This window comes from Thunnus maccoyii, chromosome 12, assembly GCF_910596095.1.
Source record: "Thunnus maccoyii chromosome 12, fThuMac1.1, whole genome shotgun sequence".
Taxonomy (NCBI): Eukaryota; Metazoa; Chordata; class Actinopteri; order Scombriformes; family Scombridae; genus Thunnus; species Thunnus maccoyii.
The window spans coordinates 11,327,802-11,350,783 of NC_056544.1; the positions used below are offsets into that span (position 1 = coordinate 11,327,802).

At 39.8% G+C, this 22,982-nt stretch overlaps 2 protein-coding genes and 1 long non-coding RNA gene across 3 annotated transcripts; 1 reads left to right on the forward strand and 2 right to left on the reverse strand.

The window, feature by feature from the left end:
* Positions 1 to 364: 364 nt before the first annotated feature.
* cnn2 (calponin 2) lies at positions 365 to 7,453 on the reverse strand. The gene is made up of 7 exons (XM_042428999.1): positions 7,277 to 7,453; positions 4,354 to 4,475; positions 4,171 to 4,237; positions 3,509 to 3,646; positions 3,204 to 3,320; positions 2,049 to 2,195; positions 365 to 1,776 (listed from the first exon to the last, which is right to left on the reverse strand). Exons 1-7 carry the CDS (start codon positions 7,331 to 7,333, stop codon positions 1,471 to 1,473), a joined length of 954 nt encoding a protein of 317 aa, XP_042284933.1. The 5' UTR covers positions 7,334 to 7,453; the 3' UTR covers positions 365 to 1,470.
* Positions 4,446 to 22,052, forward strand: LOC121908740. The gene is made up of 3 exons (XR_006099307.1): positions 4,446 to 4,532; positions 4,966 to 5,040; positions 18,559 to 22,052. It is a non-coding gene; the product is annotated as an uncharacterized LOC121908740 (long non-coding RNA).
* On the reverse strand, positions 11,059 to 16,470 carry crsp7 (cofactor required for Sp1 transcriptional activation, subunit 7). The gene is made up of 4 exons (XM_042428996.1): positions 16,329 to 16,470; positions 16,023 to 16,222; positions 14,881 to 14,955; positions 11,059 to 14,790 (listed from the first exon to the last, which is right to left on the reverse strand). The coding sequence occupies exons 2-4, from the start codon at positions 16,092 to 16,094 to the stop codon at positions 13,039 to 13,041; spliced, it is 1,899 nt and encodes a 632-aa protein (XP_042284930.1). The 5' UTR covers positions 16,095 to 16,222; positions 16,329 to 16,470; the 3' UTR covers positions 11,059 to 13,038.
* Positions 22,053 to 22,982: the final 930 nt, after the last annotated feature.

The following is a 22,982-nucleotide window of genomic DNA, read 5'->3' on the forward strand; positions in this document are numbered from 1 at the left end:
TCACCCCCAGTTTTCAACAGAATTCTCAAAACCTGGACAGTAAAACCAAAACTATCTGCATGGCTTGATAAACTGGAGGGTAAGTGTGTACATTTAAAAAATATCTTTTTAAAACAATACAGACTGTCTGTTATTGTAAGGACTTATCATACAGTAGTGCACAGTAATGTAGTAATAGTGCAACTTGTGTACTGTACTAAGAGCTGGTGTTTCATAACCCTTCCTGTTTTGTTCATCATCTCTGACCAACTGGTTTGTTATCATTTTTAAGCACTGATAGATATGCTTCCAGGCACCTGAACAATGCTACACTACTGCAGATTATAATAAACATTACACTAATACATATACAAACAACACCAGATAATGAATACACATCTTTATTACACCGTATTCACAAAAACATACTTCTCAAGTCAATTATTTTTCCACTGGCATAAAGATTATTCCAGAAGAAAAAAAAAAGTATAGTTCAATACGAAATGAGTCAAGGTAGAAAAAACAGCCCCCATTCAAATCACAAATATGCATAAATAAAAAAAAAATCTTAAATGATCAAATATAATCATAAGATTGGTTTGCATATCAACCAATATTGAAGAATGATTCACTTAAACATTATTCAATGACAAAAAAATCCAGTATTCTTGCTTGGAATGTTCAAAACTTCACTTGAGTATTTTTTATCCACTTCCCCTACTGTCTTTAATCCAAAGAAAACAAGTTTAACTCCAGTTGGACTGGTTATGCAAACAAAGGAAATATTTCTTCCATTAAAAAAAAAAAAATGAGTGAGGAGAGAGACAGAATAGAAAAGCTAAGACTGGTTTGTTCTAACATATCCATTTTGTTCCCTCATCTGTCTGAAAACTCTTTACTATATGTGAATGACAAATACTGAAGATACTGAAGAAGTAAAAAACACAAACAGATGTACATTCTCATTCACAGGAGTTAAATTGATGTTGTTTATACAGATGATTCAGCTATAACATACATACAAGCATGGGCTTCTTTTTTTAAAGTCAAAATAACATGCGTTTTCTAAAAAACTCCCTAAAGTTTCACTTTTACTTTCATGTTCCCATTACAAAAACTTAGGGATCTCCCTTAACACAACTAATGAGTCAGCAAAAACCACTGGAAAAAATAGTGGGGATTTGGCACATTACAAAAATCCCTGGGATATAAAACTAGCTAAGCCAAAGGACTGGCTTTTGTGGTCACTTTAAATATTAAAAAAAAAAAAAAAAAAATCACAGAAAAACAGTTCATCATGATATGTGTTACAATGGTTTTGCACAAATAGGGGTAAGAAAACATTTTCATACAATACTAACAGGATATGACCCAAAAAAGGTACAACATCCTAATGGATATAAAAAATAAACCGCCTGCCTTGACATGGTGTTGCAGGACATGCTTCCTTGACACAATCTCTCTCTCCCCCTCTCGGCTCCCTTCTTCCCCTTAGTAATCTGTCCCATCTTCTTGGTACACCTGCTCCTCTTCCTGGTAACCTTGGTAACCCTCGTCTTGGTAATCTGGGATGTAGTCGCGGACTCCGCCTGCCCCGTTTTGCTCATCTGGGACTTCTCCAGCTTTAGGACAGTACTTAGCGTCGTAGATCTGCCGTCCCAGGCCGAAGTTCTGGCCGCTCTGGTTTGCTCCCTGGCTGTATCCCATCTGCAGGGACATGGTGGTGTTGTCACACTTGTCTGTGCCCAGCTTCTGGTCGTAGATGGCACGCCTTGTTCCTGGAGCAGTCATTCCAGCCTGTGGGAGACACAGACAGAGGAATAAGACAGCTAGAAAACACATTCAGTTTTACTTTTTCTTAAGTGCAATTATGTTGCAAACAGATCCAGTGTCAGCTTTCCCTCGTTGGAGAAAATCCAGGGTTTTACAGCTTTCGACAAGACTAAACAAGACACCTGCTCACAGCAGTCGAATTACGGGGAATAACTGATGCTAAATACCCTGAGGCTCATTTCCACTGCAATCCTACAATAATGACTTCATAACAAGCAAGGAATGTGTTCCAGTACCTGGCTCGCCCCCTTGTTGGTTCCCATTTGCAGACTGATGGTTGTGTTGTCCATGGGGGGCTGGATTTGAACTTTGGGGTCATATAAGTGCCTCCTGGTGCCATATGCATTCATACCTGCCTGACTGGCACACTTGTTGGTCCCCATCTAAAGAGAAAAAGCACAAAAAAATAAATAAATTAACAAAAAAAAAAAAAAAAATCTACAATTAATTGTCATACGAGACTTATAAAAAAACAAACATTTACTGTAAAACAACTTAAACAGAAGTTAAATGTTCCTTAATGTTGTAATTATGCAAGTTAAGTAAGTAATATTCACAAAGTTTTGACACCAAGAAAACATCCTTTAACATTTCAGTGAGCTGTCTGCTATGGCTACATTCAAATGAAGCTTGTGACAGCAAGTTATTTTCTCTTCCTCTCTGTTTCGGTAGCCTTCATATCTACTTGACATCTTTCTTGGCAACGGAACCAATAACAAAACAGAGAAGCTTAAGAGGAAGAGAACAATGAGCAGCTCTTACACAGAAGTATGCTCTGCTTGACATGATCATGACAATCTCTGGTTTCGCAATAGTTTCACCACATGCGGTATAGAGAGCTCAGCTTTCCAAGCATGTGAGGTGCCTCTCCTCTGTCAGATTCAGCCAAAAATATCAAATTCATAAGCTGTGTCTGGTTTTGTGGGATTTTGTTTTACAGTCAGATACTTTTTTCCCCTTCATCTGAGTGAAGATATGACAACCTGGGATTTCTTTGTCCTGTCACAATGGATTACATTATCTTCCACAGCCTCGAGTATCACTGTCGGACCTGTGCCAAAATAAACTGCAGTCGTGTTTAAATAAAGGCTGTTTGCTATTTTGAAATGACAACTAACCGAGAAATGGTTGGAGACACCTTGGCCAGCAAGATTTAAATCTGACAGGTGAGGAGATTTTAGGCTGAAGTGTACACAAGGCTCAGTTTTCTGTGGTTTGAGCAGAGTTTCAGATGTAACACCCTCCACATTCTTTATATTTTTTGGGCATTTTACGAGGAGAGAGAGACACACAGGGAACAATATGCACCAAAGGTCCGCTGGCAGGATTGAACCGCCGACATTTTAAACCGTGCTGTTCAGCCAGCGCCCTCAAGACCGTCTGTACTGTACCTGTAGGCCAATGACGCACTGTCCAGCCTTCATCTTCTCCTCATCAAACATCCTCTCCTGCTTGTCTGCGTACTTCACCCCAATGTCCACCCGGGAATGGCAGCCCTTGGTCTTAGCCTGGAGAAAATATAGTGTAGAAGGTCGTCATGGTGGAGATCCAAAAATCCAAACATTCATAACAGTAACTGCGGTTCACTAAGCACTGTAGCCTGAGGGAACACACATCAGATATAACTAAAGTGTTGACATACTGAGATGTAACAATAGTATAAGATATAATCTGTTTATGATAGTTCGAGACTCACCATGCTAGCAAGTGCGAGCAGCGTTGTCTGGACCTGTGTCATGTTGCCATTCTCAAACAGGTCGTTGGCTTCAAAGATATCATGAGGCTTCAGTCCATACGTTGTGGTGGCTTTGATGAAGTTGGTCAGGTTCTCCAGCTAAAAACCACACCAATATAAACGGTTTAAACAAGATCAACACTGTTTGTACAGGATTTAAAATGAATGAGGTGTGATCATTTCTCTGTACGCATTTCATCTTAAATGTTCCTATTAACAAAAAGCAGTCATATATCTGTAAAAAAACATGTGTCTCAATCTCAAATCTCAAACAGGGCACTGAGTTTACTGTGACTGGTTACACCTTAGTAAAGAAACCAGTTTAAGACGCTGCTATAAGCAGTGGCTGTAAAAGCAAGCAAATGCAAGTATAACCATGACCTCGCATGATTCAATGTACCAACATCCCAATTGGTAGAAAATGATCAAAGCACAACATGACAGCACAAGGAGCTATTTGGTAACAACGTACAAAAGCACGTCTCTGATTGCATGAACCATCATCACTGGTGTCAATGAACCAGTGCTACAAAAATAAATAAAGTGACATCATCTCTATGCGGTTAACATGATCTCACCGCACCCTCAATTAGCTGAAAAACATGAGCAATCAACTAACTCACCTGATGCCAGTTCAGCGCTGACTTGTTGATCTTTTTCACAGAGCCTGGCTGAAGCTTGTTGATAAGACTGAGAATGAAAGGAGGAAAATGTTTCAAATTTCCAAACAATTGTACGTATTAAAAACAGATGATCAAGGCTCTCATGCCACAGTGGAATGGGAATTTTTTTTAATCTCTACTTACTCGCACAGGATTACTCCATTCTTCAGGCCTTTCTGGAAGTCAGGGCCGATGGAGGTGCCGGTGATGTCCTCAATCCAGATCCTCAGCTCCTCTTCCTTTTGAGGGTCGTACTTCTGTGCGATCTGTTCGGGCAGAGTGATCAAAGGTCACGTGTGTTCCACCAGCAGCGATAATGGCCGGTAGGATATTTTTTTAGTAAATGAATTCACTTATTCACAGACTGTCACAAACCACCCACACAAACCACTAAAGAGCCTTTATGAGAAGAAGAAAACTCAAGACACACCACCAATAACCGAGCCGCATCTATAATGACAGAACTGCGGATAATTATACATCACAAAACCAGTCTGTCCTCAAAAGTTTATTTTGACTGCATGCAATCATGTTTCACGGTCACCCTTATTTTTCACTTTGCCTCGACATAGTTTGCTCTGTGTACTCAGAGTTTTTTGTCTTTTTCAGCCCTCATAAATAAGAAGGTGACACTGACATGACCAAACACACACACACACAAGTTTGTGCAGTTATCCCTGTTAAGACATTGCATTGACTTCCATTTATCGTGGATAGCCTAACCATAACCTTAGAAATGATGTTTTGCCTCATTAGGACTGGGTTTTGGTCCCCATGAGGTCTAAAGGTCCCGACAAAGTCGATGTTTATACCGGAAAAGGTCCCAAAGAGGTAACAAAAACGCACACTCACACACACACGGATATCCTGTTTTGTAAACTGCTAAATTCTCCCCTGAAGCGCAGGAAGGCAGTTGCTGACAAGAGGAGGGTGTGTTTGAAGGGGCTTAACATGGCACAAAGATTGACTTTCAGTTCTGGTTGTCACTACTGAGGTGCTACTTAGATTTATAAGCGTTTCTCTATTGATGACAGAGGTGTGAGGAATTCTAAAAGGAGGCCATTCAGGAAGAGCTTTATGACTACACAAACAACAGTTCAGTTAAATGTGTGACTGGCTGGAAAGCAGAAATGAAAGGACAAAAAAATTTTTAAAAAAATTCATTGACTTGAACTGAAACAGGTATACATTTCTTCTCTCTTCTCAAAGGATAAAAGTGTTGAATGAGCTCCGTGCAAACTCACAACCAACTAACAATCTCTCTCTGTCCAGAGGCCAGTGAGAAACTCAACCTACTATATACATAAAAGTTGGCTGCACTGGGCTCACAGCTGGTTGTGCTCTTAAGGAATGTCTGTCTTCTAATTACATTTCCTTCATTCAGTTATCCCCATATTAAAAACAACACTGGGCTATTTTAATTGCCCACAAAGAGTCTTACAGATGTAATTTACAGAGACAAGCTGAACACAAGGAATTTACCCCACAGTGCTCGAATAAAAGAGCTGAATGAAGCAGCGAGGGTATGCAACTGTGCGTGTCGATCCGATGAATGAATACGGAGAGTGGTGACATTCAAAAAAGAAAAAAAAGTTGCATATGGCATATGCAGCCAGCTTAATAAGCAAAAGCAAAGGTGGTGTGGGTGGGCAGGGGGGGGTGTTGTAAATCCTTAAATGCTTCACATTTCACGGTAGAGGCTACGTCACTGATGGCAGGAAATACCACTGACTCAAGTCAGCATCTCTTTAGCCCTCCCTTCAAGGCCATCACTGCCAACAGACAGAGGAAATCTACATGTTTTCTTTACGTCCGGCACATGTTGTTCTGTGGAGGTTTGGGGAGGGGACGTGACCCTTTCTCTCCCATACAAGGGCAGAGCCAAGGAATGCAGATAAAAAAATAAATAAATCAGCTGAAGGTGAAGGAGGTAAAGAAACTCTGGTTGGTGTGTGTGTGAAGGCAGAAGAAGCAAAACCAAAGATCTCTGCAACTTAAACCACATTTACCACTTTTGGGTGTGAGAGAATACAACAGAGTTAAAAGAAGGCATGTTTTTGACAAAGTTAAGACAGCCTTACTGGTAATACATGAATGAACAGTGAGTTATTACACAGCAACAACAGTTTATCCCTTAACTTCAAAAAAAAAGGGAACAATTCCCAAGGTTATGCAGCTCAGTGTGATACACAATAACGTGGTTAGGAAAAATAATCTCCAGCATCAGGCCTGGTATTTTAAGTGGATCCGGGTGTGCAGAGATCTTTGCAGGTCTACATTAACAGGGTGCTTTCCTCATCAAGGCCGCACACACACACTGAAGTTACACATTACCGAAGAGGTTGGGGTCATTTTTGGGGACTCGTCTTGGTTTGTGTGACTTCAGTCAAACATGGTGATTTATTTCAACAGAATGAAAACTGGAAAAACTTTCCTCCCTGCATTGATCGGACATGATTTAGGCGAATAAAAAGTTGAACTATGAGAAACAGCACGATACCTTACCGCAAGGGGGGGCTTGCTATTCCGCACAAGCAATAAAAAAAAAAGATTCAGGGAAGGGCAATAACGAGGATGGATGGCATCCAAGCCAGGGACTAATAGGTGAATTACATTATCTGCTAATGCGGGTCACAACGCCGGGCAACAAGATGCACAGGGGACAGAGTACAGCTAGAAACGGGGATCACACTTTTGCCACAACGACATACTTCTTTGCCAGGAGGGACAACGCCCATAGTCTTTTTTAAGTGAGTCTCCTGCGTGTGTACGGGGAGAAATATACTGATATCTATTGTGCTTGTCAAGAGCTACAACTTGCAGATGAATATATACTTTGCAAAGTCAATATACTCAAAATTAAGTTTCGTTAAAGTTGGAGTCTTTATCTTTTAAAAAAAAATCTCATTAAATCTCTGCACACTATCTTCTCATTTACTTGACTATCTTGTGAACCTGAGCACGCACTTCAAAATGGAGGCCAGGTGACTCCTATACATAAGCACGATGACTGGATGAAGTTTGATACAACTTTCCGTGATTAATACGTAAAAGTAAGTGTACGCACCTTGTTTTTGACCTCCGCAGACAGTCCGTATGCAGGACCTTTGTTAAAGCTCGCCATTGTCAGAGAATTGAGATGTTTCTGTCTGAGTGGAAAAAAAGACACCTACTTGAGAATAAAAACTGCGCTAAATTATCTTGGACTTTCTCTTCCAATGAAACCTCGGAGTGAACTAAATACTTCCTTTCTCTTTTACGGCCGCCAATTAGAGCGCTCCCACGGTTTCTACCAAAGATGGTGGATTCAAGAGTCAAGATAGTTCACCACTGTGGTTCACCTGAGTATGTATGGATGTTGGTGATTAAGTCAACTCAAGTTCAATTCAGAGGGGCTTTATTGGCATGAAGGTTTCAAGGACAATGTTGCCAAAGCATCAGTTTGTCCAAATATTTGGACAGTAATGTGAGCATTAAGACAACATTAAGATTAATATCCCTCATCAATATTCAACCCAGGACAGAACCTGTTAGCTTTTGGGTGCATGAAATAGCTCCATGTGCATTTGATAAGTGTATCTCAAAGTGGGGTCTGGGGACCCCCAGGGGTCCTTGAGGGGATTCCAGGGGGTCCCCAGCAAAAAGGGGTATAATTTCTTTTCACTGTATTTCCATCCATAAGTAACACAATGACAGAATGTATGACTGTTCTGGTCATGAGTTTCATACACTTTCTACAATAAAACATCTAAAAGCAGAAATCTTATCAGATGGGAACCCTGGGACACAATCGGGTAAGCAGGTAATTGAATAAATAAAATATGACAAATCATTCCAAAAAGTTGAGTGCAATACACATTGCATTATTCATAATACGCACACTGGACACATTATGCAGACATGAGAAGTCGGTGTGTAGTGGCTGGGATTTGTCGATCCAGGAACAAATGTCACCAAATTGCTGCTTTTCTCTGGAGCTGGAGCACATTGACGCTGGGAAGTAGGACAGTGGTTTATCCTAACAAGTTGACACAGAAAAACACACCATTACATGAGTCAGGTCACCACCAATACAGTGGCTGTGAACCACAATTTCCCCAGTTTAAGTCTGGCCAAGGACCTTTGTAGCATGTTGTCCCCCATCTCTCTCTCCTCTCATCTCTTTCTACAGCTGCTTCACTAATTAAGATAAAAAACTTGGGAGCAGGTGTGTTGTTCTATAGAAATCCTCTTTTTGGTTTCTGGTTGAAATTGAGGCGATTTACAACCTCTGTATTTCTAAAAATCCTAGCTACATCCCAGTACACTGGTTGCTAATTTTTAAAATGTGAAGACGCATTTTCACAGCATGTAGGTTACATGAGCTGCTTTTTGAAGCACCTGATTGAGACACTTTTCATAATTAGCCCAATCTACTTATCTTCATTGATTTATAATATTAATATATGTTTATTGTGCATGTGTCTAATTAAATGTACTTTGTCAGGCTCTTAATGTTGCCCCATTCATAGAGATTTGTTAAAGAGCTTTCACTTCACCTTAAAAACATCCGATATCAAGTTACTGTAGATACTGGGTGAGCTATAAGCTTAAAATATATACAAAGATAATACTGGAAGGCACAACAGATGTCATAAAGAGTTATATAGACTATATTACAGACTATAAACCTGCACTCAGAATAACAGACTTGATAAGAAACCATTCATTCATTCCTATTATAATCTTTTACGAGTTCCAGCGACTACGGAAGTGCGCAGACAGGAGTCCTCTTGGTTATCCTGTGTACTCTTTGGTCATATGCTTCGTTAATCGATCCTAGGCTCCACCTTTCCCCTTCTCTTCCTTAGGTCGCGATTGATATCAAAAACTCCTTATATGGAAGGAAACTTCCCAAATTCCTGAATGGTGGGAGTGATCCACAGGTCCCACCCTGCATACCAGACGCGCAGCGGACCAGACAGATTGTCGCACTTTCTTGAGTCACTGTTGAGAAAAAAAAAGTTTGGAGGAACTAAACTAAGCACAATGAGCTACTGAGCTGACGTAATGTCGGAGCTATGGACTGTAGATAACAAATAGCCTACAACTTCTCGCATGCCAGGAGTTGTAAAGCTTATCAGAGTAACGTGTCTACAGATGAACAACCGGGCTGCTCCCATCTCTATAAATCAATGACATAATTTATAACAGTAAGTAACAATCGCAAAGAAGCGTTTACTTTCTTTTGTGTCATTCAATCTCACACTGGAACAAGAAGTCCAACTCTAACTCTTATGTTGCCATCCTGGAATTAAAAAGCAATCACTTTCAAATAGAAAACCATCATTATATTTAAATACGGGGTCCTGTGCCAGGGCTGCATCTTTTAAAAAAAAAAAAAAAGTAACACCAGTGTTAAAATGTTACAGACTTGGAGCAACAGTCTCACTATCACTGTCTCTTTTGTAACTGAATAATGATAACATGATTCTATGACAATGTAACTTTATTGATTGTTCATCCTAACATGAACATCTGGAGAAATAACCACAAATCATATAGCTGATAGATAGCTGTGGTTTTTGGGTGCCCCTTAAAGTAACGCCAATGTATATTTTCTAAAAGGAGGCCTTTTCACTGTGGCACATACTCGGTTGTTTTTCCAGACCAGCCCTAATCTCATTATGGACGACAGTGCTACTAGTCAGGATGGGAGCCATTGGCTATTGACACTAAGGACACTGAAATGGCCCTAACAGGCATTTGTTTCACCTAGTCTGGTTCCATGGTTGCATTTAGTGAATTCTTACACACCTGAATAAAAGTGATTTGTATTGCTGTGTGCTAAAGTCATGAGTATGTTTGACGTTGGGGAGCTTCTGTTTGAGGGGTTTGAAGCTGAAAACCAGTTACCTGAGGGCACTAAAATTATATACTAAAAGCTGCTCTAATCTGAAGACATTTCATGAAATGATCTACAAAGCAGTGTCAGAAAGCATTTTTTTTGGTTGTTGTTGTAACTGTGTGCTAGCGAGAGCGTGATGTTTTCTTATCAACCAATCAACACATCAGCAGATTTTGATGAATTGCACAACCTCAAGCTGACAGTGTGTTTTTGGCTTAGTTGGGAACCAAACAAGACAAGACTGGATAGGAATAATGATATCAGCCCAGGTGTCTCTCCTTAAGTCTCTGATGGGGTGTCTGGTCAAAAACAGCTGTATTTCTGAGCGTAGGTGTAGTGAGTACATCATACAGGTGTGCAGAGGACTGATTCAGAGTCTCAGAGTAAATGCACCCGAGGGAACAACAGTTACTCATCCTGAGATCTGTAATGAGGTGACATCAGCTCACTGAGTCAGAGCAGGGAGTGACGTAGTTAGGATCAAACGTTTAGACTAATGATGCTAATAAAGGTGTCACTTTTAAATACACAAGGCCATATTTTACTGTCACACGTAGGTGTCCACAGACGGAAAACAATCTAAATGTTTGGTAGGATTGTTTTATTTAAAAATATGGGGCCTGATATCATTTATGGAAATAGAAAAAGGACAAGCCTGATCAAACAATTCCCACTGAACTGCAATTACTCTTAACATCTCAAGCTTACATAACACACTGATGCAGACAAAGGAGGCAAATGGACAATGTGCACCCCCATATGGATGAACTGGGTAAGTACAACAAATTACGGCATAATGCAACTTAGTACAGTGAAGCTCAAAATAAAAAGGCAGAAGTGTACAAAGCTCAGACCGACCCGTTTAGTTTCAACAGGGCAAAAACCTTCAAGGATGTTCACAATTGTTAAACACGATGTGTCATAAATTCACGGAACTCTAAAAGACGCACAAGTCAGTCGACTGAGCTGAAGAATTAGATCATTTTATTTTTCAAACAATTGAGAGATGTTAAACACTGAACAAATAAAGATGCCCCAGTCAAAACTCCAGAAAACAGATTCTTATCAACCAGTTGTAGCACTTTCCTTTATTGCCAGCTGTGTTGTTGTTGTTGTGCAGTTTCTCATTGTCTGCAGCGTCACCCTCACTAAATCAGTGTGTACAAAAAAAGTAACAGAAATGGTGCATATACCAGCGTCATACTGATCGTGGGATTTGGAGTTCTCGCACATAAAGCCGGCTCCAAGGACAGGCGTGTTTTATGCGGAAGCAAATCCAGATTTACCGTTTACCAAGGCACATTGGTAGGGATGAATGACTGAAAGAATGAATGAGTAGAGAGGCTGCGGCAGAAGCCAATCTTAACAGGTCATGTGAGAAAACGTGGTAGTGACTGGTGAGTATAAAGGGAAATCGAAATCAAGTATTAATTGTTTGTCACATGGAAAATGGCAATAATCAGATGCACACTGCTTTCTCTCTCCCTTTTTTTGTTGTACTTAAAAAATGGAAGCAAACAAAATGCTGCTAAATATTTTTCAAAACCATCAAATGCAGCTGCAAGAACTTGAATTGTGTCTGAAACTGAACAAACTATATGGGCACATAACTGTAACATTGTGGGAACATCAGTCACTATTCACACTTTAATCAAGTCAGGGATGAAATGACCAACAAGTTGTCAACTTACAAACAAGTGCAAAGAGGTCTCAATCCTGTACATTCACTAAGGCTGTTTAACTTGTAGAAAAATCTCGAAGGAATTCCAAAAGGCAAAAAGGATCTAAAGGAATGGAGACAGAGTGAATTCCAGCATTCAAACATTTCCTTGTTTTTGTCTCGAAAATGCAATTATTGATCAGCACCACCTAATTTGACATTCTTTCATATTTTAGGCTTGAGAGAGAACTAGTGGGTGGCGAGAGGTTCTCAAATTTTCAATTAGCACCACACTACTTTGATGGAACAATTGGAAACCAAATATTTAATCCAGAATAAATTTCTTCTTGAGTTGAGATGGCATGGACATGGGAGCTGTGTGATGAGACGGAGAGAGCGAAAGGGTGTGAAGGGTGGAGTATGGAATGTTGATGACCGAATGGACTGGCCGATCTTAAAGAAAGACCACGCAAAAAACATTTGTATGCCCCCCCTTTTACACTATAGATCAGGCCGGCGACATTGTGATGCGGAAAAGAGAAAAGAAAAGGAGATCTATATGTTTTTGAACATCTGGTTTTGATGAATGTCCCATAAATGAACTGGTCAAAATAAATAGATGTATACATGATAAGAAATTTATAATTTACTCTTTATATCTCACATAAAGCTTCTTGTAACTGCCGAATATGCTCCAGTATTTCACACTCTGGACATGTTCAGCTCTACCTGTGCTAGATGAACTCTATCGACACCTTTCTGGGCACCAACATGGCGGCCTGGACAGGACAGCTAAACCCCAGCCTTCCCTCAAATTCAACCCTAGATTGTAATTCCTCATTAGAAACTAAAAGGTAAAAAAATACGGACAGTATTATCAAGTGAGCCTGAAATAGTGGTACAATTCAGAACATTGAAAATTCACATCGAAACATTGTTTCTGGTTGCCATGGATAATTCTGTCCTCTTTTTTTTGTCTTCTGTTAGTAGCAGCACTCTGCAACTAGGGCCTCGTCATTCCTGTGGCTTTCAGTTTGAAAAATAAAACAGAAACAGCCCTTGGTATCACAAACTCAACTATTCTTTTAATCTTTACTCTTTTTATACCAAAATCTCAATAGATTATCACAGAAAGAGGAAGAGGCATGGGGGGGCAGGGGGGGAGTTTAGCAGGCCTGGCTTTTGCCAAACTCACAGTGGACAAACAAAATCACAAAGTATCTTTGTCTCTGTGGGGAGACGAACACAGGAGTGGAAAAGGACAGCAACCTTCCCAAACCCGTCAGTCTAGGCAAACATATGGCAGGATGTTCAATTTGCTTTCATCCCCGTGAGGGTCCAATGATATGCACTCTGTCCAATCAAACCAGGTGCCCTTGGTGTCATAACAACCGTTCACCCCCGGCCAGTGCTGTGTATGTATCCTGTCCAGGTCCTCATCCGTCACCTCTCGGCTGACGCCCGGTAAATCCCCTACTAAGTTGTCCGTCTGCAGAACGTGCGTCTTCCTCGACTCCTTGGTTTCCTGTTCTTCCCTTTTCAGATACTGGGACATGAAAAAGTGTGCACTAGGGGCCTGGACCCCCGAGGAGGTGAGCACATTGCTCTGAAGGTTCAAGTAGGACTGGATGATTTCATTTCTGGACAGCTCCTTCCAGTTCGTCTGGTGAAAAGGGTTAGGGCTGGGACCTGGAGCTGTGGCCGTGGCCGTGGCCGTAGCCGTAGCCGTAGCCGTAGCCGTGGTCGTAGCCGAGGCCGTAGCCGAGGCCGTGGCCATGGCAGCGGCAGCGGGCTGTTGTACAGTGCTTTCAGTTCTCTGCCTAGACTCAGCAGGGTCAGGAGTGGGGGCTTCCTCTGTTTGAGAAGGTTCTTTATGTACCAGGGGTTTTATCTGACCTGTGACAGGGTCAAATGTTAGTCTGCGTTCTTTTAACCGTACTGGTTTAGTCGTGTCCTCTATTTTCTGGCCATCTAAGTTGACAGAGTAGTCTCTAGACCTGTACTTCCTCCGTTTATGCTCTGAGTTGGGGATTGTTGCCCCATCTGTGTCATCAGACACAGCCATGGCTACCTCAGGTGTCGGCCTGTGTAGTTCTGAGTTGTGTTGGGGGTGAGAGGGTGGGGGGGAGACTGATGGGGATTCCAGTGTTGCAGATATGTCTTGTGGTGGGCAATGAGAAGGGACATCTGACGAACTGGCCCAGTGCATTGAAGACCTATGAGAAGAGTGTGGCAGCTTGTCAGCGTAAGATGCTTGAGCTGGGGAGGATACAGACTGGGACAAAGGAAGGGGAGAATTTCTAGGGGATGGGCTTGGGATAGATGTTCCTTTCGGTGTGTATGCCGCAGAGCGCTTGGTCACGGTGTCTTGCTTCGTGCTCCTTGGACTGGTAGTGAGGCCACGGGGACTTTTGGCTTGATAATACCCGCCTCCTCCTCCTCCATCATCCATTCTGGCCTGCTGCATCACAGCAACCTTGATTAAAGAGGAAGTGCTAGGTAGTTTGGCCACTCCAGGGGAGCTGGGGCGAGGCTTGACAGCGTTTACTGGAATTCTGTTGATTTTATCATTGTCAAGGTGCTCTATGCGAGATCTGTCAGGGGACGGGACGACCTCCTGGTCAGGCAGGGTATCAGGGCTTCCTGCAATCCCATTGGTGGGTGGCGGTGAAACAGAGTTATCATATGACATCTTGGAGATTTTTTCTGGTAAGTGCACTCCACTGTCTCTGTTCTCTGCTCGGCGCTTGCGACTGCTTGATTTCTCAGCTTTTGGTGAATATGTGTTGTGAACATCATTTCTGGTTTTGACTTCAGGGACCCCCTTCCCTGACACAGAGATGTCAGGCGGAGGGGCTTCTGTTCTGCAGGGATGAGAACTGCCATTGGTAGACCCAGGGACACTCGCAGCCACAGCAGGCCCAGGCTCAATCAGCTTTTGCCAGTTTCGTAAGAGTTTCTTAGCACGCTTGGCAAGGTCTTCATCCTTGGTCTTCTTTCGTACATCATTGATCAGTTTTCCTAGTCGAGTTTCCTAATGAATAATGTGTGTGAGAGTTAGAGAGAAATCAAGCAACCCAATTTCTACATGAAAAAGTAGTTCACAGAGAGTCAATTGTCTTACCTCAAGTGCTTCTTTGGTGATAGGATACTTTTCGAGACCGGAAATAACCTCTAATACGACCACCATATTGCATATCTGCAGGGGGGGGACAAACACAAACATTTTGTATTATTTCACCTGCTCTCTCAATGCAAAAAACGGTACTTGTCCAAAACCACAATTCACAGAGTTTGGCAGTAGAAGACATAGTTAAATAAGAATTTTAATCACAATATAGCCACACTAAGGAAAATAATACAAGTGGGTAACACAGACACGACTACTAAGTGTCATAAATGAATGTGATATATAGAAAAACTCCAGTATTTGGACGAATAGAAAACCACTGAATCGTGTCTGCAACGTGTAGAGTGTGGGGGCAAGTTAGCTTACGACGAGCTAGGAAACATTAGCTTGTCTCTCTGCTACAGAGCGACGTTGAAAAGTAAAGATGGCAAAGTGTCAGCTCAAAAATCCTTCATCATTGCATGCGCTAAGACAAACGTGTGGCATTTGAGCAAAAACGGGCATTAAAATTAACTAATTTTAATTTAAACTAGTTTATTATCATGTCGACAAAGTCCACCAGTGTCCAAGTGTCGACAGAGTTACCTGTGGTAGCTGATTTGGCTGCCGCTAGCGTTTAACTAACTTGAGAGGGAAGGGTCTGACTATTTCCTAAAACGTAGCTACAGCTATCCAAGCTACGAGTTAGCTAACTACCTCCCACACTTCGTTAACAAGGGACTGTTGACGTGAAACGCTCCACAGCGAAGCTCTGACCACTCCATAAAACATAAAGATGGTATTATAGTTAAATACGTATTCTCAGGGAGCGTGTTTGTTATGTTTATTACATAAAGTTACCGTTAAATACGGTGTAACGGCTAGGCTAGCAGCTAGCATGCTACATAAACCAGCTAACGCCAGTTTGCTGTCTAACCAACCTAAGGCTGCTGCTAAGTTAGCTTTGCGAGCTGTCACCTCCACAGATTCATCGTCTCTCCTTTCTTTCGCAGACATTTACCTGCTATATGGGTGCTGACCCAAAACGTAAAGCATTTTTTAACACATTAAACTGGTAACTGTCGGGATATAGAGCCTGGTTGAGTTTACCGGAGGGCAGGTAAACAAGCTAAAGCTAGCCAGCTAGCCTCACTCACATTGCTCTGACTGTCCACGGCCCGCAGCAGCCGGTCCTTCATCTGCTGCGGGGTTGCCGGGGCCGTTGTCATCGCCTGTTCGGTGCGATCCGGAGGATGGAGGGAGGAATCCTCCAAAATGAAAACCGGGTGACAATGGTGACTCAAAAGCCGCTGTGGTGACTCGTCAGGCGTCCGTACAGCATATTTCTGCGTGTCTCCTGTAAGGTAGACGGCTCAGTTTATCTCACATGGAGCATGAAGTGTGTGTGTATGTGCGCTGTGTTGGCCGTTAGCTGCTGCCTGCTCGGCGCTGTGGTAACTCACTACCAGCTGCTGGATCTCTCCACGGCCTCCTGCTGCATGATGGGATACGATGTAGTTTGACGTCTGCACGTAAAACCAAGTAAACATCCCTCTGACGGTGTTTCGGTTTAACGAGTGACCGTGTTAACTGGGGACGTTTGGCAGTGGTTGCTCGTAGTGACGGCAGTTTAAATCAAAATCTCTTAAATTGAATGTTCAATACAGTATATATTCGTCTGGTCCTTTTTGTCTTACATTATGTAAATTAAACGGTGTCACCAACAAAAAGTTACTTTTTTGAGGGGGAAAATATAGATTAGCTGAGCATGACACTAGTATATATTTAATTGGTTGAATATGGGTCACTTTCCCCTTTTCCACATTTGTAAGTATATTTATTGTAAAAAAAAAAAAAAAAAAAAAAAAAGTATAAAAGATAAAGGCCTTTGATTGATGATACACAACATGCAAATATTTTACAAAGTGGCTGTACAAAAAAAGACAGCAACATTTCTCAAATTCTAAGTGCCTTCTTCACAAACAAATTTGGCACAGCGATATCTGTTAATGTGCAATGTTTAAGTTCTCCTCCAGAGATTTTTTAAGATGTATATAAAATACTCTACATAATAATATGTTTCTGAAATGATTTTGCCACAAAAAAGTGGCATTAAAGTGGCATCTCTTGCTTCTCCCTCATTAAAAAAAAGTTTTCCTGCTGGACACAAGATGTCTCCTACTTCACTGTAAAGTTATTCTCAATGTTTGCGCACGTGTGTAAGTTGTGTGTGTAAGATGGATATTGGACCAGAATTGGCTCCAAACTATTTGTGATTTTACAAATCTTGCTCATAGGCCCGCCCCTTAAAACTGGATTTTCAATGAGCACAGAGAAACTTTCCCCCTTCAGCAGATGAATGTGAAAAGAGCCTTCTAGTGTCAAACTCTGCACATACATCATTCTGCTCAGTGAAGCTCAAACATCCAACTGTAGGAACAAGAAGAAAAACATATTTTTGAGTGGAGGGGGACTTTAAAGAAATTCTGGAGATCTCATAACAAAATTTTCACCAACAAATGAACTCATGAAATCATAAACTGTACACAACAATTTGAGCAACTTTCTGATTGAGAATGACAATTGGTTATAAAATCCCAAGATTGGCTTTAGGTTTGTTCCCCACATTGTAAGAATCACTGAGAGGTGACTGAATAGATAGAAATAGATAATAGACACAGATGAGTATTATTTAAAATTGATTAAAATAAATTTGGAGGCTGCTCTGCTTGTTGTTTTTTTCAACAGCTGTTGCCACCACGACAACCACAACACATTCTGCTGAGAATCACCAGTTAACAACCGAAATACCGTCCACCTGCACTGCTGGAGGTTCAGTTAGTGTAAAATATAGGCTAAATGTTGACCCTCTTTTTCCTTCTGTCACAATGCACATGAAATGACAACTCATCTTTTTTTGGGGCTGCCTCACTGACTTTTTTGGTATAACCTTAATCTTTTTTAAAAAACAGAAAATTAGATGCTCAACTCAAACTCAAAATTGAATTTATTCTACTTGTTAGTTTTTGCTGATGAAATGTCTGTCAAGAAAATGTACAGTATAAAACTTATTTATTTATAAACAAAATTCCATATACATGCCAGCAAATTTGACAAAATGACAAGTTATAATTAATGTACTCAGTTTTTGCCTTTTGCAACATTTTGTCAGTTTCAGACCTCCATAGTACCAAACAACGTTAGGCATTTTTACTTGATAACAACTTACATAATTAGCAGATTATCAAAATTGTTAATTCATTATGTGTCAGTCAACTAATGATTAATTGACTAAATTCAGCTACTGTCAAAAGGAATATAAAACATCAAACCACATGCCAAACTTACATGAAACATAAAAAATAAAAAAGATCATTCATTTTTCAGTCTTCTGCCAGTTAGATCCACCAGTCTTTATTTTTACTCTTCGTAGAGGAAAGAGTCACATCAAAATCTGTCCATTTTTTTAAATGAAATTAGCTATTTCTTACTTTTCTTTCATTATTGCATCACTTACCACACACCTACACACACACAAAAATCTTTCACTGGTCATACAGCTCTATTACATTTACTACATGAACAGTGGTCATTTTCAAGGCAGATATTCAAATAAATGTTTAATATGAATGTGTTTCTAAAAATTTGTAAATTATTATGAACAAACATTGATGACTTTACTGTATGTTACAGCATTCCACCAGCAGATGGAGTCCTGCATTATCTGAAAGGATACAAGTCAAACAGCAGAACGTGTTCCTGAAACATGAAGCAACATGCAGGATGCTGCACCAGTAAACCAGACTGGTTGCATGAAACACTTCAGCCATTTGAGGGCATCAGTGATGGTGAAGCTGAACCTCAAGGATAGTGAACAGGCTGGATCGGATCTTTGTGGATGCATTAAATTAGTATTAGGAAAGCAAAACAGGGAGATATACTTTAGTGTTGCAATAGAATACAATGAGTTGAGGTCGTGGGTGAATGAGGGTGGAGAAAGTTCATACTTTTACTACATGCAAAATATCCAGTCAACCCTTTAAAAGTTAGTGTGGACAGAGTGAGAGAGGGAAGGGCAAACACTGGACGTGAGGCTGCAGAGTGGGTGAGAAAGTTGACTCTTATACCAGTTACTGGGGCTGTAATCGCAGTACAACTAATGCTCCATTTCACTGTGTTCAAGTGCTGTTTGTAGTCCACCTAATGACAAAACAAGATTACAATATCTCCGCTTATTCAGATATATTTATTTTCATTTCATTTACAAATAATAATGCAAAGATACAAAGACAGAAGCCTTCACACGAGAAAAATACATCAGGTACAGTTCAAACAGAAGCATATCTTATCTTTAGTATAGCACACATTTACAGCCAACTTGGGTTCTTTTGGTCCGATTTGACAGTTAGAATAGAAAACACACAAATTGAAGAACAAAGTCTTGAACCAGTCATTTTTAAAGGGTTAGCTCAAAAAAGTACCAACTCACCAAGCTGTGCTGCAGAATGCTAGATTTTGCATATTCTATGAGCGTATGTTTCCTGTTGCTGTGAGTGCACTCTAGTAACACAGTGCACTCCTTCACGGCAGTAAAATGCATGTGCAGTGTTTGGAGTAGTATCACTGTACTCAAAAACAAAATACATTATATAACAATTTAGCTGCCATTGTATGAGGCTTGAACCAGCAGGACTGTCCTCAAAATGCACACAAAGGATTCATAGATGTGGGTAGCCCACTGAGTGACCATCCGTGAATATCACTCTTCCTGATTCAGCTTCCTGATTCACTTTGTTTTTACATGTTGTGTCACAAAGTCAGTCTACACATATCGCCTGACTTTACAGTATTTATTTTTGCTATTTCTTACATTATTTCTTACTGTATGTCTATTGTTATTTCTCAGACAAGATGTGTATTGTAATATTCACTACAAAATAGTGTTTGACAGCAGGTTTATAAAACATAGGCAGAACTGAGTAATTTAAAGCACAAATGTTATGGTATTTTCTGAGATATCGTGGAATTGAGTATCATGCAAAAAAAAAAAAAAAAAGAGATTTCCCAGGTACGGAGCAGGATATATCAGTCACATCTCATTAAATTATGCTGCAAGAATTTCAGCAATTATGTTCACTGTAAACAATTCATCGATAAGTTCAAATATTTATATGAATAATAATTTGTATCCCAATAAAATAATTTGATAGAGAAGAAAAAAAGGAGAGGATGTGTTTAGAGGGACAGGTTGAAATGTCTCAGTATTCTCATGCATGTATGGCTGTTTTGAGCTTTGGCTTTTTGATTCACCTGTTGATTTAACACTGAAAGAAAGAAGATTTGCTGTAAAACTAAATCAAATAAAATCTCAATAGTACCTGTTGTCTTCTGATGGCATGCAGCTGCTCACAGCAAGAGCAGGAAGGGGAATTTATAGAGAATTAAATAAAAAAAAGTGCTTTCAGGGCCTTGAAATGCAGAGAGATGAAGTACAAAGAAAATCTAATCATTCATACAACTTTAAAACCTCATTAAATAGAATATATCATTTCATGGTTGTAATATTGACATTATTATCATAGCATTGAAATTGCATGACTGATTCACTGATAAATCTGGTAGTTGAACAGCAAACACACTGTGAGTGGTTCATATGTAGTCTTGTAGAGTATTTGAGTCTTGTAGAGTATTTGAAACATTTTGTGGAGAGAAAAACAAACATTGCTCTGTTGTAAACTCTTGTCTGTGTAAACACTGGTGTAATACCAATGGATACCTGAACATTGATGCATAACAGGCCACACATCAGTCAGAGCTACTGTATCTACATGAGCACAAAAAAAGTTTGGGAGAAATACCAAAAACCGAAAGATGGACCTACAAAGATGTCAGGCTCACGATAAAGTCTGAGGTCCAGCAGAGAATTTTCGAGCCACGATGACATATTGCAGCACAGTATTTCTCAGTGCATTTTCTCACTTTGACATCATATTACATAAAGCACGAAAAACACTGTTCCTACCATACAGCAATATACAAAGCTAGTCTATAGATTTACCATGACATAATACAGCTCTGTGGGTGTTGCACAGAAAATAAGCACATACTGTATATTGCAGTGTAAAACATAGTACCGAACAAACAGCTTCTACATGTGCATAAAAAGGCTGATTACCATATTTCTGATGCTGTCAGGCTTCACTTACTGTAGCAGTTACATAGCCTACACATGACGCTGAATTAAAAAGAGACAAAAGACAGTTTTACCAAACAAGAAAAACAAAAACACTTAGACGAACAAAGCTCACCCTGCCCTTCAAAAGAAATAAAACCAAAAAGGGCAAATCATGTCAAGAGATTCATGCAATCACAAAAGTATTAAAATAGAAAAAAAAACAAGCAAAACAAACCAAAAACACTGCATCATAATTGAGAAACATGATGCATCCAAAACATTACAGTGGTGAAAAAAGGGGGGAAAAAACATCTTCAAGCTCAACTGACTCGATCACATTTGTTAGAACATTTTTGATTTACATTGTGTGAGAATAATGGTGAAATGTGCTGAAACAGGAGGACCTTGACATACATCAACAAACATACTGTTGCAGAGACAGAAAAGTGTTTTTCATAGTGTAGAATATTGATGGAAAATGGTGATATAGTGTCTTAGAAAATAAACTATTTCTTCTCCTTTTATGGGCATTTTAATAATTATTATTCCTGCACTGAATTACAACATGGATGCCATAAAATACTTCCTGTCTGGCACAATATCTTGATAATATGCCTGCAGATTTCAATTGTACTCATTTGAGAAATTGCACTATACATGAATTTTTAAAAACTATTTTAATAATACATTTTTATTTGGCTAGTTAGTGATTAATTACAATGTTTTTCCAGTTCATTTATTTGCTCAAACTGCTATCACTAGCGAAAAGAGCTGTGACGCCGTGCAAATCAGTTATAGAGAACTCTGATCAGCCCAAAATACAAATGTCGACTAGTTTCCCAAATTTAAGGAACAACTGACAGCTAAAATACTCATTTATTAAGTAAAAACGTGGCTCTTTTAAATAGACTGTATGTGTATGACTTTTCAAAAATAACTATAATTTAATATAGATTTTTTTCCCTCCATATTTCTTTCTTTTTTTTTTTGTTTTTGTTTTTTTTTTTTTTTTACAAGAAGGCATGTTTGATCAAAGACAGGGCAAACAGGTCCAGTGCACATAACAGTCACATGGGGTTTGGTATATAAATTCTCATAAATAAATGTTTTAAATAAATGCATAAAGTGCATATGGGATATGGATATGGGACTTCACAGGGGATTTTTTTTAAAGAGCAAATGCAAGAAGCCATATAAATGCAAAACCAAAGAAAGACCGAAGAGACACGGAGCAAATTGAGAACGGGCACAAATAACACCAGCATGATGAAGAAACAGCGGTATTCAGTGTCACTGTAGTGCCAAGGAAACAGACAAAGTCATCTATAAAATGTAAAACGATATTCAGTAACGGGTGAAGATATTTGGTCCTACAGTACATGAAAGGCTAGATATGAGAGAGGCAATGAGGATGACAAGATGGCAACAACACAACTGTACAGATGTGACCTAAATACATTCTCATTGCATCAACAATGCTGTTCTAGTATAGAGGCAGTTCAATTGTCTGGAAAAATATATATATTTCAACTACACTGAGGTCACATCTTTGGGAGTAATCAAGGAGAGATTCAGTTTCTACTCTATGACACGCTCACTGAGCCTTTTTTTAGTCTACACCTTACTAGTTTTGAAATAAAAATGTTTCAAAAGTATCAAAAGAAATATAACATGGCACCATCATTGTGCATTCTATAAGAACTGTGCACATTGGCTTTCTCTATAGAAGGGTTCATTTTTATCAGTTTTATTTTACAGTCTTAAATCAATCGCTGTAGTTTTGCATAGATACCATTACGCAAAATCTAATCACATTCTGTACATGTAAAATAGAAAACAAAACAAACCTGTAAACATCTATTTCATAACAAATAACTCATTTATCCATTTAGATTTGACTGATAAATGAATATGAAAAATGACACGGTAGTGAAAATGGATG

Coding starts and splice junctions, on each gene's coding strand:
- cnn2 (XM_042428999.1), bottom strand. CDS start 7,333: ATGGCGAGCTTTAACAAAGGTCCTGCATACGGACTGTCTGCGGAGGTC. Junction 3,321..3,508: donor TGCTCGCACTTGCTAGCATG/GTGAGTCTCGAA, acceptor TATTTTCTCCAG/GCTAAGACCAAGGGCTGCCA. Junction 2,196..3,203: donor AGTGCGTCATTGGCCTACAG/GTACAGTACAGA, acceptor TTTTCTCTTTAG/ATGGGGACCAACAAGTGTGC.
- crsp7 (XM_042428996.1), bottom strand. CDS start 16,094: ATGACAACGGCCCCGGCAACCCCGCAGCAGATGAAGGACCGGCTGCTG. Junction 14,956..16,022: donor CCGTGGACAGTCAGAGCAAT/GTGAGTGAGGCT, acceptor CCCCCCCTGCAG/ATATGCAATATGGTGGTCGT. Junction 14,791..14,880: donor TCACCAAAGAAGCACTTGAG/GTAAGACAATTG, acceptor ATTATTCATTAG/GAAACTCGACTAGGAAAACT.